Raw genomic sequence first — 16,194 nt, 5'->3', positions numbered from 1 at the left:
GCTCACTATGCCTGAAACCTAACAAAAACACGTCAGAGAAAATCAAAGCACCACTTGTCCTCCCTGATACCACCACAAACGGTTCCAAATGCAAGAGCGTGACAGCTCAGTGAGACACACGTGGACTTCCACATGGGCCCTGGTCAAGCACCCAGAGGCTGCCTCCATTTTTAAGCCATTTTGTACACAAAGCTATGTAACATCCACAGCCTCTCCATGTTACCAGTGTCCAGGAGTGACCCAAGTTCATGACTTCTATTTTCTCCCTTTCTTTTTGTCTGAGTACTCGGTCAAGATTACGTTTCTCTTCCCATAAACTTTTTTAAAAAAGTTACAGTCCTTTTCTGCCAAATATATATGGCCAATGCCATGTGAAATAGTTAGGGGATATTCCTGTTAAACATACGTATTTCTACAGGCAAAATCACTTAATGATGAGTCCCTTAGAAGAATACCATAAAAGTCATCCTACAAAGCCTTGTAAAGTAATTGTAAACTTTGACCTAATTAGAGAAACGGAAAGAACACCTACCACTCCGCGTCTCATCATATGGGTAATTTGCCACAAGGTCTCCTCCGTGGAGATTGGCAGAGAGCACAAACGGAATATCCATAATCCAATGGATGACAGCCTTGGTCTCAGGAGCAAGCTGTATTAAACATTAGCAATTAAAAGGATTACAAATTGGTAATCAATGGCGAGATCACTTGACAGAAAAGACAGAGGAAAGGTTTAAAAACCACCTAGAAGCTGGTCAACAACTGTGTTGTTGTTTTCATTTCTTTTTTTTTTTTAATTTCCTCTATGAACATCATGCCCCTTCTCTCTCTTTCCCAGATTTACAATAACAAATATTTTAATAGTGTTTGAATTTCCTTACAAGATCTACTTTTGTGGGCTGCCACCTTTTCTCTCTTTGAAAACGAGCATGCAAATCACTTAAAATTTTGGAATATAGCCATCTGATATTTCAGTGTTAATAACAGCTAAGGATAAGACAAAGAGAGAACGGTCAAACCCTTTTAAAGAGAAAACCACAGGCCCAAAATGGCATCACTTGTGCTAAAGGCCATGATACCAAACTGAGATTTAATACCTGACCTATTGCTATTTTCAGTCTTTCCCAGAATACAATCTTAACGAACCAACCAGTCAGGAATTCTCTGGTCAAGCATCAGTAAGGTAAACTCCATCATGCAAAGAAAGAAGAGGCAATTTGCATGATAAAAAGCCTGGCTGTTCACTTTCCCCCAGAAGTTGTCCTAGTCTAAAAGAAATCCTTTCTTTCCTTTTCTTAATAGCTCCCTTGCCTCAACCTTCCACGTTGTACAACCCCTCCAAGTGCCCCTCCACTTGCTAGATCTGATTCATGAACTGCTTAATAATAAAGCCAATGGAGATCTTCAAATTTACTCAGGTGAATTTTGTTTTTAGCCCCACAGAAGAGTTCTTTTTCTGTGGAGTTTCAATTACAGAAACGTGACGGATTTTAGTTCCTATTTTTGCTTACTATTTTTCTAATTCCTTTTAATTACTTTAAACATTGTGACCTTAAAAAATATTAGACTGGGCCTCTTTCAGAGCTCACTGTGAAATATCAGTTTACGTTGAAATGATCCTCTTAAATTTTGAAACATGGGCAATAGTTTTAGGAATTCACGTTGTCTTCAATGAGTCACAATCTTTCATATCTTCGAAACAAAATAAAGGAGGAAAGAAATTTATACCAAAGAATTAATCTGGAGCCAAAAGCTTGATATTTTTTATGTGATGAGTTTTTAACAGCAACTAGGCAGACTCTCAAATTCCCAAGGACTTCTTTGATTTAAAAATAATAAAATAAAAGCTTTCATGGCATATTTCCTTATATTTATAGCTTGATACATGCATAAAAAATAATTTTTAAGGCTACGTACCTAAAGGTAAATGGTGGTTATTTAAGACTGTAGGCTAATAGGTCATTTTTCTCATTTATATTCGCTTTAGCTTTTTGTTTGTAATAAAATATTAATTTTGTAATAAAAAACACTTTCAAGAAACTGTATTTTGAAACAAATTTAAAGATGCAATCCTGGTTTGGCCTATTGTCAGTTCTTACACTCGTATGTATATTGCTGCTTATATTCATCTTATCAGTATGCTCAAAAGCTAGCAAGCAAATTCCACAATTTGATAAAGTGAGTTTCTCTTTGAGTATTAATAGAGTCTTTTAGGCTGACTAAATGCTGGACCCCTAGGTGCTGTAATTATATATTTAAGTGATCCATAGAGAAGCTTCTGGAGCACCCTATGATCGAGCCCTTAATACAATCTAGGCTCAATTGGAACCTATTTTTAAAACTAACATTTAAAGAGTGTAAATATAGTTCAAATGTTATGCTCTACAATTAGATGGCTTTGGTCCTTAAAATATATTAAAGCTATATTTACTGTTTTCTTCACAACTTTAGCTATCGAAGACAAGTATAAATTTAACCAAAATTATTTGCTCTATTTTAAGCCACTTTGTTTTCAAGCAATCCAGGCCAAGGGTCACATACTGAGCCAGGACAACAGTGGAGGTGATCCAGCTGAAGAGCTCAAGAGCAGAAGAGAAATGACTTAGCAGGAAGAACCCCAGGAGAGCGAGAGAGCGCTTTCATTCCGAGGTTCAGGGGAGAAAAGGGGGGCACCTAAGAACTTGGTAAAGCACAGGTACCTTTCTATCACCCAGCCCTGCTGCATACAAACTGCAGACATCCTCAGTGGGAGTCCACAGCAATCTGCATTGTGGACCCCTGATTCTAGCACACCAAACATAAATAAACCTTGACATTTAGGAACCACCATAAGGGCTATGGATGGTATATGTAGATCCCTTCTCAGGAAAAGTGGGAAAAGAAGGATGTGTAATAACATTAAAGAAATGCCTACCGTGCCTACAGGACCGTGCCTAGTACCAGGCTGGGTCTAACCACTACCTCAGTCTTAACAACAAAGAAATAGGAGAAGATGAACGAGAATGGGCAGTATCATCTGGAGATTCCGTGTAACGTAAACAAATCATGCTTCTGTTCCAGACAAGAGACTAAACTTTAATTTTTACATATTTCTCTTTAATTTACACTTACCAAGAAGTACTGGTATTGAGATTTTTAAAACAAGAGCTTTACTATTTTAAAAACATCATGAAAATGCATCTTTTCAATAAGTATTGCTTCAGCTAGAAATACGAAAACATCTAATAGATTGTACAAATTTGACCCAGGTTCAGCTGGAGAAGAGGAAGGTGGTGCTGGCTGAATGACAGCGGCACTTACACAGATGTCTTATCCACTGAGTGCATCCCACAATTCTGCTCACAGGCAGCGGGAATCGCACTCCTCGTTTCTTGGGTCTCCCACAGCGGCACAGGCAGGTCGACCCAAGCCCCACGGCCAGTGTGTGGGCGGGTGCCAGCACAGGGCTCCACCCCACTGCTTCTGTCTAATCCTCACAGCTCATCACACAGGACTGCCCTGCGGTCACCTCTGGTCACCCCAGGTGGCCGAGCCCTCTGTCTTTCCAGCTCCTCCTTCTCCCCCCAAAATGGTTTTGTGGGCTGAGAACCTGCAAATCTGTCTATCTATGCTCAGAAGCAGGAGTGTTTCAGTCACTCACTTTAACAGGTGCTCAGCACCCCCAGCCCTCTTCTCAGACCCATCCCCTGCCTTGTGAACTCAGCCCAGGTTTCTGGAACCAATCCTAAGTACAAGCAAGAGAGTTTTAAGAACTTTAGACAAACAACCTGGAACTGCCTATTTCCTGGATCCCCTACCCACTATCCCAACCACACAGTGAATGCTCGTCTGGAACACAAACCGTTGATTTTCAATGGCTACATTTTTCGGATGTCATTTGCTTGCCAGGCTGGACTGTGTGCATTAGTAACAGGCCCTCAGCCTACTATGTGTCAGACGCAAATATGCTTTTTTTTTTTTTTAATTTTCAGAGAGAAGGTAAGGGAGGCAGAAAGAAAGGGAGAAAAACATCCATGTGTGAAGAGAAACATCCATCAGTCGTCTCTCACACGCTCCCAGCTGGGGACCAGGCCTGCAACCCAGGCTTGTGCCCTGACAGGGACCCAAACCAGCAGCCTTTTCGGTTCGCAGGCTGGCGCTCAGTCCACTGAGCCATGCCAGCCAGGGCTCAAAGATGAATTCTAATTCCTGCAATCAAGGGATCGAAATCTAGAATCAAAGGGGAAAACAGCTATATAGACAAATACTTATAACAAAGCTCTCTGTAACAATTAGCACCACCCTGGAAGCATGTGTATACCAAGAACAGAAAGGACGGCTCTGTCTGGAATAGCAGAGGCTGGCTTCACAGAGGAGGTAACACAGAAGAAAAAGAAGAACATCCTCGACCACTGGAACACATACAGAGACATAAAATTATTAGAAAAACGTATGCTTAGAGAGGAGCTGGTGGGCTGTAGTGTATGGAGTATGAGAGCCAGATTAACAAGTGGGTCCATCGGCAGCTGCCATAGGCCAAGGGAAACTTGGACAGCCCTGGAACAATGATAAAATGGAGAAATTGTACTTTCCAAGTTCTCACCTAGGGAAGGCACTGAGAATAGTTGCTCAGCACACTATTTGTTGCCCAGGCACAGCAGCATTGCCTGGGATAATCGAAGAGAACTGAGAACTGCCCACAGCACTTCTTCTCACCTTCCATACCTGATGGGCTCTCCCTCTCCCCTGAGTAACTGAAAAGTATTCAAACGATTTGGTTTGTAGGAGCATCAAATGTTTAGTGGATGTCAGTGTGTCCATCTAAGCCTGAAGTACGTAACAGAGAGTACTGAGAAATCATGCCGAAACAGTAATAATAGTTCAATCTTCATGACCACCCTATGATTATCATCTCCATATTTCAGAGAAAGAGGTGGAAGCACTTGGTGCTTGAATAACTGTCCAGAACTCACACAGAAGTATGGAGCCAGGATTGAATCAAGGTGGCCGCCTGCAGGGTCTCCATGCTAGGCCATCACCCAATTCTGCCCTATGGAGTTTCCACTTTACCTCTGGGCAGTAGAGAGCTGGCAAGGTTTTTTAGGCCACAGAGCAATAGTGTGTGTGTGTGTGAAGATGATCGCTCTAGGAGAAATCAAGAAAACCGAATGGAGTTGAGAGAGGCTGAACCCAAACAAGAATACAGGGCCTCAGTACTCACCAGGGCAGGGGACAGGGGCCTGCCCTAGAGCCGTGGAGAGAGTTTGCAGAGCAGGGGAAGACTGGACAGGTGAGAGGGCGGTGAAATCACTGAGATCTGGTAACTAAATGTTGGTGAGGGTGACAGCCATGAGAAAAATCAAAGACTTTGATGATGCTGGTTCAATGAGGGAATAGTGTTTTCTTGGGGAAAATATTTGGTTTGGGTCAGGCTGAGCTTGAGGCGCTGGGTACCACCAGACAAAAAGACACCATAGCAAGTGAAAGAGAAATAGAGCTCCATATGAGAGCTGCCGTTACAGACATGGATCTAGGGGGAATGGAAGGTGCAGGGAAGGATGGAAACCTAGGGAGAGACAGAGAGGGAGCAGATGGGACCCCAAAAGCCAGCTGTGAGGCCAAGGCGGGAGAAGCAGGGAAAGAAACCAAACGGTGATTTGAAAGGCAGGAAAAGAGATAAGACAAAGTAGAATTGTGTAAAGCAAGAGGAGAAAATTCTGGAAAAGAAGGAAGGTCAACAATGTAAAATGCTATAGGAGGAGCCAATCAGATGTTCTGTCAAGCATCTCTGAAAGGGCCATGGGGACTTTCTAAGAGGCACACAATTGGGTTCCACTCTCCTATCCCCATTCCCAACTACCCTGCTGGATTCTAGGGGCAGGACTAGCAGCAAGGCTCCAGCCTTGCCAGCCTTGACCTTCCCAGCCATAGTGGCATCCCACACAGGGCTGGACAGGACTCCTAATGGTGAAGACATAAGAACATATTTCCTTAGGCTAGAGGACAGAATCCAAGAAATGATACGTGATCTCTACCTTTGTGTTTTGATCCACAATCTTCTTCAGATTTTTCAACAGATGATTATTGGGACCACCTTCTTTCTCATTAACATAAACTATCCTATCCAGGTCAGGAAAGTTCCTGTTCAGATCTATTCCCTGCGCATTGCTTCGACCCACAAACCAGTCCTTGAGCTCACCAGGCTAAAAAAAAACAAAGAGAAAAATCATCAGTTATTTACTATTATTGTTACTGTGTATTTTAAGGACTCCATTAATAATTTTTAAAAGAATTTATTAAGATTGATTATTTCAATAGCATCACCTCATAATGGCATTTCCCCTACTTTACTGCTATAAACATGAAGGAATCAGGTTTAAAATAATTGTTATGGCTATTTTGAAAATATTTTCAATAATAATAAGTTAAATGTTAACAATAATAGCATTTAAAAGATATTTATCACTAAGTTGCAAAAATGTCAATATATAATAGCTGGTAACAGATGACATGTTTCAAATCATGCCATTCTATAAAGGTTTAAATAAATATTCATTGCCTCTTTAAATCACAGCAATCTATTTTTAAATATTCAAAAGAATAAATTACTAAATAAGATCAGAAGCTTAAAATGAGTTTAACATTAATTATTTATATATTAATAATATGTATCCCTCTTATAGTTTTCATGAAAAAAATACACAAACTCTGGAACTCCCATTCTATAGTCTTCATGAAAAAGATTATGAGTTCTAGAACAAAAGTCTAGAGCTTTATAAACTGAGAAATTTCTCTTCAACTTTAAACCCTTCATTTCACTAAGTATAACCAAAAATGTAATGAACTTCTAAGATATTAAGTAAATTCCATGTTTTACTATTAAATTACATCAAATCTATTATATAATGTTCATATTTCTGAGTCATGTAAGCTCAGATACCTTAGACTGTGTGGAATAAAATTATAGAAGATAGAAAATAGCAGTGACAATATTTTGTCCATTCTGTCTTATAGTTCTACCATTTTAAATATTAAATGATTTAATTCTCTATGTTACTTGAATTCTTCTCCTGTAACTTTAGAAATTATATATGAATATTATACTTCTTTACAGAAATTCACTGTCTGGGGTTTCTTACAATGTCAAACTATCAGGTCGCTGGATATATTATTTGTAAGGTACAAATTGACTTCTTAACTTTATATGTACATAGAAAATATATACTTTATTATGTTTTCATAAATAAGAAAATGATTTGAATCTGTAGAAAACAGCAAATACAATGTCCCTGTCCAAAACACAAAGGAAACACATACCATATATCTTCTCTTAAAACATCATTACTTTCCAGCTTCTCTTACAGCTAAAAAGTATTAAATTAATTTTAGTTTAGGTGTAGGAGGGGGTTTTTGTTTTGTTTTGTTTTTCTACTTTATTCATCACACATAGACAAGGATTAAGCATCAGTGAACCACTGATCCGGCCAAAAATAAATCTTTATTCCTTGATTTCAGTAGAGGGCGCTATGACATCAATTAATTCAGACAACGCAACGATTTTTCAACCTGAGCCACAAGAATTTTTAAAACATGAGATACCTATTTATCAGGGCACTGACTTCTTTTTCCTTAGGCCATTAAATTAAAAAATGACAGACAAAAGCCAGCACAACAAGAGATGTCTGGTGTGAATGAATCAAAATTATACCTTTTTTTTTTTGTCAGATCAATCAAAAATATTTTTTAGTGCACCACAGAATTTTAGTAATTTGTTTATGTGTGCTGTGAGATGAATCAGGTTGGAAATTGCTGAGATATAGCAATGGCAATATTCTCCAATACAGAGCAGCAGATATTTTTCACATTTGTAGATTTTTAGGATATTGATCTAGTCACAAACATGGATGAGTAATATGATTTATTTAACAACACATAAAAATATTGATTAAATACTGATTTATTAACATTTCGCATTTGCAATCTCTGCTGAAGAAACCCTCACCCATCATCCTTTACCTTCTGAATTTTTCTCTTACCAGCAAGACATGTGACTTATACTCTCATTATACTGCACCATCTGTAAGTCTTATGTGAGGGCACCGCTTATAGATAAGCCCATGAGTACAAACATACAAAATGAACACAAGCCCTGCTCTGAGCTGGCTCGCACTCACCTGAGATGCTGCCTTCTCAAAGCCATCAGGGTTCAGCGAAGGCATGATGTGAATCCGAGTATTATGGATCAGCTTGACTATTGTCTCATTCCCTTTCTGGTATTCATTGCACAGGTACTGGGCCAGGAAAATGAGCAGTTCCCGTCCAACTGCCTCATTACCATGCATATTCCCAATGTATTTAAATTCAGGCTCACCTACAAGATAAAATAGCATAGAGACGTTTTCTACAGCACCCATTAAAAGGTAAATGACATACAGAGCCAAAAATATTGTGTATCTACTAACTTATTACACGTAGCTGACAACTTCTTTTCTCTCCAGAACTTGTGCCTAAGAAATCTACCTTGAATATCAAAATACTCCAAACTCCCCTTCTGTTCTTCTCTGTCTCTCTCCCTAGTTACCCACTTCTTATGGACTGAGTTGTGTCTCCCAAATTCATATGCTGAAGCCCTAACCTCCAATGTGACTGGATTTGGAGAAAGAACCTTTAAGGAGAGAGTTAAGGTTAAATGAGGTCGTAAGAGTGGGGCTCTAATCCAACAGGACTGGTGTCCTTATAAAAAGGGGAAGACACATAGATCTCCCCCCCTGCCAACATGCACAGGGAAAGGCCCTGTGAGGACCCAGGGAGGAGGCAGCTGCCCACAAGCCAGGAGGAGAGGTCTCATCAGGAAACAACCCTGCCGGCACCTTGATCTTAGACTTTGAGCCTGCAGAACTGTGAGGAAATTCATTTCTGTTGTTTAAGGCACCCAGTCTGTGATATATCTTTACGGCAGCACAAGCAGACAAATATACCACTGCTTCCCCAATAGCAAATAATAATACATAGCATGCCTCCTATTGGTTAAACACTGAGCTTTGCATGTTTCCTCATTTAGTCCTCACCAAACATCTGAAAGTAGGTATTATTATCCATCTATTTTAAGATGAGCACACTGAAGTGCTTAAGAGGCCTGAGTACAGTTACACAGCCATAAAGCCAGGATTCAGACACTTATCATTTAGTTAAAAGGCTATCCTTTCTTAGCTTGTTTTCCTTAACCATAGTGATTAAACTTCTGGAGTCAGACTATGTGGGTTAAAATCCTAACACCAATTCTTAATGGCTGTCCGTGAGCAAGTTACTTCAGCTCTGTGGCTCTGTTTACCCATCTATCAAGCAGAAGACAGATTCTACCTCATGAGGTGACTACAATAAGTTAAATAATAAGTGAAAATGCTTAGAACAGTGCCTGGCAAATAACAAATGCTTAAGTGTTTGCCATACTTATTTTAATATTATTATGTGATATTGTCATTGTGAGGTGCTCCAGTACACATAACCTAGTTTTCTCTTTGCAGGAGCCCACTCAAATGGGGAAGACAGGTATTTGTGTTAGCATTATTGTACAGATGCAGCCCAAAGAGGATGTTTTGCTGAAGGGCTCAGAATTCCAACATAAATCATGCTTGCCCAATTCTACTGCTCTCCATTGCATTTCAGGAGAAGTAAAACAGCAAAGTGACTATAGCTAATCCTGTTGCTCTGCTCCTGTCTGCTTCATCCACCCTACAGGCCTGATTTCAACAGTGGGAAAGATTCTCTCATTTACAAAACCACTAGGACTGCTCACCCCAGTTAAAAAAATAGTTGGCATTATATTTCTCCTGGAATTATGTCATCTAACTATCCTTTGCAGCAGACTCTTGAGTGTGTGATTTAAGCGAGTGCCAACCACAGAAAACCATGTCCTGCGTGACCTCTCAGCGGAGCTTAAGCTGATCTTCTAACGATCAGATGGGAGCAGATCAGTGCTATTTATATATCCTTCATTTTTTCTTTCAGGGAAAGCCTCTAATAAAGCAACCTCTAAGAGACTTGCCTAGGAGATGTGCAAGAAGAGTTTTTGGGGGGTTTTTTGCTTCTGATTTAAAAAAGCATTAGAGCCTCCTTCCTTTCTGTCAAACGCAGGTGCCTTACAGGCTCCCCTCACTGGATGTATTCATTTGACTGCAGCCCAGGAGAAACTGGAGCAGTCCATTAAAAAAGGAAATAGAGCCCAAGTAGCCAGAGGAAGGTCAGAGTCTGCTTTGCAGCTCTCAGAACACTGTACTGCTGCAAGTATTCCACCCTGGTCCATCAACCCAGCACAGCTCTGAAGCTTCGGTCACTCAGAACAGCTTGGCCCATAACCCGTGAGAGCACACTGAAATTCTCTATGACTTCTCTGGGTTAAAAACAAACAAACAAAAAAAACAAAACAAAACCTTTATTCATTAAAGGAGATGTCCTGGCTGATGTGGCTCAGTGGACTGAGTGTTGACCTGCAAACCAAAGGGTCACCGGTTCGATTCCCAGTCAGGGCACATGCCTAGGTTGTGGGCCAGGTCCCCAATAGGGGGCACACAACAGGCAACCACACATTGATGTTTCTCTTCCTCTCTTCTCCCTCCCCCCTCTATAAATAAATAAATAAATAATCTTTTTAAAAAATAAAGGAGAAATGGCAAATGCATAGTCACATTGTCCCCCACCCCAATGTTTCGTGCGGCTGTTGCAGTATACTTTGTATTTGAATTTGAATGCTTTGGGGTAACACAGGCCCTCCCAGCTCCGCCACAGGCAGCACCGCTCTCTAACCTGCTTCACTCATTTATGTTCGCAACTCTTGATTTTCAAGTTCAGAAAATTTCCAGTACAGCTTTGCTTCTTTGACCCTGTAGGAAATTGCCGTCAGGAACAAATGTCCCCCAATATGTCTACAGTATTTGTGAGGAGATGGTAATAATAAACAGAACAGCAATGCTTTACGTTGACATGGAGATAGGACTACAAAGGTCATTTTATAGAAGATATTAATGTGTGGAAGTAAAATGCAAGGCACATTTGAGTTAGCAAAAGGCAAGGGTATTTTTATCTTCCTCTGTCTTCAGGAATAAATTAGATTGCTAGATAATGCTATCACCAGAATACAGAAGAGCTGTCTTCTTTTAAGCCTGCAGACATGTCTTGAGATCGAGAAGAGCCACAGATTAACTATAGCATTTGCTGGAAGTATATATGCAAATTCCGACATCAGACACCACAAGGAACCCAAAAGTGAATAAAGCAGCATTCCTAAACTCAAGGAACATAGTTGGGAGAACACAGACGTGCCCAGAACAGTGTTCAGGAGAAGGACAACAACAAAAGAATGTTGGATCATAACTAGTTTCCAGGTTCTAAACTGGAGTATTCCTACCGCCTCTCTGGCCCCTCCCTGGCCCTTTGCCCTCCCAAAGCCAGAGTTAGTCATCTTTTCAAACATAACCACTTTCGGGTCCCCTCTAATACCTAAATATCTGGCAGTTACTTCCCATTTGTATTACCATCAAGCCCAAAAATTCTCTACTAGATTCCTAACTCCCATGTGGTCTTGGCTGATCTCTACTTCCCCCACCTCCCGAGGCACCATGTACTCCCCCACCCCCACCCTTCAGCCACACTTCCCTTGGCCACAGGGTTCTTGCTGATGACACACTCTTCTCACATATTTTTGGACCTCCCATCCTTCTGATCATGGGGAAATACGGTTTTCTCAGAGTATGTTTAGTCTAAGTCCAGTTCCTTTGTTATTTTTAATATATCAGTTTGAAAAATATACATAAATCAGTGTAGTTACTTGTTTAATTCCCCTACCCCAATACTGCATGGTCTATTTGTACCGAGATGGCATCTATTTTAGCTTACTAGCATATCATCCTTAAAGTCACAGCAAGAGCACAGTAAATAGCCATAAAATAAATCCATGAGCAAATGAGTGAATGAAAGGTCTTGCTTTTAGCCCCATCCTCCCAGCAGCATGACTGGCTCTACATCATGCCCTTGAGATGCAAGGGCAGCTGGGGTGCCTGAACACCTTTCTGAAACAGGGAGGGGCACAAATGAATAGCTGAAGGGGACTTGATTCAGAGTCCGGGAGCCCGGGCCCCGTGCAGAACATTTAGAGGACTCAGTGCTTGCTGCTTATCCAAAATTCTCAGGCAGGACAGGAAATTCTTCTTTGGGAATGAAGACAGCAGTGTTGTGAACAGCTGATTCACCAGGAAGAAGATTAATCTCCATGGTCACAAAACCTTTCTAGGCAAGCAGCCTCCTAGGCAATTTTTGTTGTAAATTCTAAACAAAGGGTTCCAACGAGACTGCCTTCAGAATCCTTAACCCAGAAACAGAGATAAAAAGACTTTGGACTTTGAATAAGCCTCCCTGTGTCAATTTCAATTTACCTAACAAAGGAATGACAGTTTTTCATCACCACTTAATTTCCTGGGGCAATACAGATAGAGTTTACAGCAGGTTGTTAAATGGATGACGCATGTATGCCTGCTTGCAGTGTCTACAGAGAGCAAATCCCTGGTTTAGCAGGTAAGTCATTCCTTGTGGATGCTGTCTGTAATGCACAGGTGCCATGCTCATCCCTCTCCTAGCAACGAGGAAGATAAGGCATTGAGAACTATTGTCAGTACACTTGAGGATGGTTGTTTTTATATTCACCTTACTCTCCTCACCTGCTATCTAATGAATTTTCCATTTTACCCAATAGTTACCCTGAGTTCCTGATCCTGTAACCAAGGAATCATCGTATTTGCACAGGGTGCATTGTGTCGGCTCAGGAAGTATGGTTTCCCTGTTGCGTCTATTTTTCCACAATTTCATGTAACTATCCAGTTTACAGTCACTTCGCAGAACAATCATCAATCAAGCCATCGCTAAAAGATAATCACCTCACAAACCAAATCCAGCCTGGTTGGGCCAAGTTTCTATCTTCTCCATCTGTATCACAGAACAATTAATGTACCTGACTAGGTTTGTATTCTCATCAGAACGAGATAAGAATAACTTACACGTTTTTAAAAATAGGCTCCAAAGTTTTATGGAAGTCAGAAATAGTTCAATAAATTCCAAGCCAGAGCAAATGATTTTAAGATTCATACTTATAACCCTTAATTTGCCCCACTGTGTATTGTATTTTGAAATAACTAAATCAATAAAACCAACCAAAAAAAAACCCTTGAAGAAATTACACCCCCAGAAACTCACACCCCGTATGCTGGGCATGTAGGTGAAGTCTGAAGCTGGCTGGTAGATTAACAAAGTCCCCAAATGGTAGGAATTAACAGCCCTAAAGTACCCGGAGAGCTCCTACAGCAGAAGTCCAAAGGCTCAATAGGCTGAGCCTGAAAAAAATAGTCAAATAAAGGGGCAAAAGGAAAAAAATACTGTCTGCCTTTCCCATAAAAAGAAAAATTCTCTTTCACCCCTTTATTTGGTCCAGTGGTCAGTCTGTTTGTCTCTCTAGTATTTTCTCCTATTAGAAACAATTGACTGGTTGAACACTGAGGTGGAGTTATTGACCAGAAAAGTTTTAAGTTTCCTTTGAAATCTTAGAGTCGATTATTCAATGATCTCCATATGGGAAGAAAACAGCAGAGAGAAAATATCTAGTGGAAAATGAGGTAAATGTGAAAGTTGTAAATTGTGAAGTTCTACATAAGTATAGCATCGCTATTTAGAAAAAAGAGATAATGGTATTTTAAGAAAGAAATTTAAAAATTATAGTTGCAATACAATATTATATTAGTTTCAGGTGTACAACATAGTGATTTGACATTTTTAATTTTTTTTTAAAGATTCTATTTATTTATTTATTTATTTATTTATTTTTAGAGAGAGGGGAGGGGAAGGAGAAAGAGAGGGAGGGAAACATCAATGTTTGGTTGCCTCTCATGCGTTCCCTACTAGGGACCTGGCCCGCAACCCAGGTGTGTGCCCAGACTGGGAACCAAACTGGTGACTCTTTAGTTTGCAGGCTGGCACTCAATCCACTGAGCCACATCAGCGAGGGCTGACTGGCCATTTTTATACCTTACAAAGGGATCACCATGATATGTCACCTTACAAAGTTATCATGATATTATTAACTATACTCCCTATGCTGTACATCCTCATGAGTTGGATGATAAAGAGAGAACTTGCATATAGTCACAGAACACTTCCATCTTTAATTCTGTAAATAGAGATGAACTCACATTCAGATGATCTCTTCTTTCTCTAACATCAAATTATTGCCAAAACCTAAGTCCACTCCTTCAAAATTATATGCTCAACTCACTGATTACACAATTCTTAGAGACGGTGACAAATTCAAAATACATGTTCCTAGCACATGTAATGTACTAAACACATTGTTGAATTAACTACAGTATCCAAAAATAAAACCCAATTTTTCAAACATATCATGGTAAAATGTGCATACAACCAATGATTTTGAGAAATAAACAAACAGCTAGACAAGCCCCATAATCACCTAACTGAGCTGATTCACAAACGACTATGCAAGCAAGTCGAAAACATGTTTGGGACAGATGGGCCTTTTGATCAATGATCTTCCTCCCTTGGTGGCAAACCTGGGGTTCAGGCATTAGTGCTACCAACTGTTTCCACTTGTTTGGCCTTCTAACATATAGCCTATAAATTATTCTTGCAGAATGAATCCTGCAAGTTTCCAGTGCTCATCAATAAGAACATCACTAATTCGCTCGTGTTTTAGTACATCTTAGCAGCCTAAAATACTGAGCATATTTCTAAAAGAAATGCAAATCTCCAGAGGCCAAAGAAAGCATGAAAGAGGGTAAGTATGGCTATAAAAATACATTCCTCTTCTACCTAAGAGAAGAGGGAAAATAAAGAAGGGAGGGAGGAAAAGAAACAAAGGAAAGGCAAAAGAGGAAAAACAAACCACAGTTCTCAATAAGTGTCAGTTGACAATTCTGGCAGTTCTCTGAAGCAAAGAGAAAATGTTAGATCATCGTAGTGAACCAAGTCATGAGTACAAAAAGTAATGGAAAAACACAAGTCCATTTCCACCAGTCATCTTGCTTTATACCCATGAATGAACAAATCATCCGATTTCAAAAGTGAATTGATGGGAGGATGAGTAACAGCGATGTCATCAGAACCTGTGGGGGTGGAAAATGTCAAGCATTTTAGCAGACACGAGTGAATGAAAAAGAAAAACTTCAGTTTGCTATTAAGCAGGTAAAATGGTGGCAACATTAACTATCCAGAACAAAATGAACAATGTAAAATCTTAGTTGAACAATCTCTTTCCAGAAATTCCTGGGAACTGCCTTTTTGCTTTTCTCAGGAAGAAGGTAACTCGAATGTCAAACTGGTTTGTCAAAACATCTTCAGGATGTGATTTTTTTCTAACATCACAACTAAAGACTTGCAGCACTAAACATACACCAGTCTCAGAAGCGTTAAGGAATGCAAAATAATCGAGTAAAGGGCCAAAAGACGCCCGTGGGTCTTTCTGCGTGCCTTCTTTAGCACAAGGGAGGCTGTGCCTCACTCATGGTGATTTCCTGTGGGAGGACTGGCCCACTCAGGTCTCCCTCCAGATTATTCCATACCAGAGCATGCGCGAAGTACTCTGTTTTGCTCCAAGTTTTTAAAGAAAATTGTGTTGACTTAGAACTCTCTGTGTCAGAATCATTGTGCTTCTTATTCACACAGATTTCTGAGCTCCATTCCCAGAGATCATACGTCAAAAGGTCTGAGAAGGGGCCTGGGCACCTGTATTTCTAAAGGATCTAGAAGTGATTTCGATGCCCTTCCAGGACTGAAAAGGAATGCATTTGGAGGTAAGTGCAGGGAAAATCTAGTTATGAAAAGAAGCTCAATGACACCAGCAGACAGGTGAAATTCCAAAGGCTGAAGGTCACTGAAATACAGACTGCGTGGGATGATGATTCTTAACAAAGTATGGGTCATGGACTTTCTGAAAATTTGATTTAAACAAAACGATGAATTCTCTCCCTTCACATTTGCAAAAAGAATCCACAAAATTATGCGAAGGTTTTACCGACTTAAGGAACCTTATACTAGGCATTTATAAAGAGGGAAATCGCAGCCACATAAATATTGATGTACATCTCTTACAGAGGCTTTTATTCTGATCCCATTCCACGTCCTTCGTACTGCAAATGAAACACAGCAGCCCGGCAGCAG

The 16,194-nt window shown here is 40.1% G+C and overlaps 1 protein-coding gene across 1 annotated transcript in view; it reads right to left on the bottom strand.

Moving 5' to 3' along the window:
• CPE (carboxypeptidase E) overlaps positions 1-16,194 on the bottom strand; it is a 74,801-nt gene that overhangs the window by 18,561 nt on the left and 40,046 nt on the right. The window contains exons 2-4 of the mRNA XM_054562204.1: positions 8,154-8,350; positions 6,015-6,182; positions 533-650 (exon numbers count right to left, since the gene is read on the bottom strand). Coding sequence (XP_054418179.1) covers positions 533-650; positions 6,015-6,182; positions 8,154-8,350 — 483 coding nt within the window. The remainder of the gene's footprint in view (positions 1-532; positions 651-6,014; positions 6,183-8,153; positions 8,351-16,194) is intronic.

The sequence above is a fragment of the Pteronotus mesoamericanus genome, unplaced genomic scaffold (genome assembly GCF_021234165.1).
Source record: "Pteronotus mesoamericanus isolate MK-2021 breed Mesoamerican mustached bat unplaced genomic scaffold, CSHL_Meso_final contig_163, whole genome shotgun sequence".
Classification (NCBI taxonomy): domain Eukaryota; kingdom Metazoa; phylum Chordata; class Mammalia; order Chiroptera; family Mormoopidae; genus Pteronotus; species Pteronotus mesoamericanus.
The sequence above is the reverse complement of the archived record's forward strand: the minus strand, read 5'-3'. Positions and strand labels throughout refer to the sequence as shown.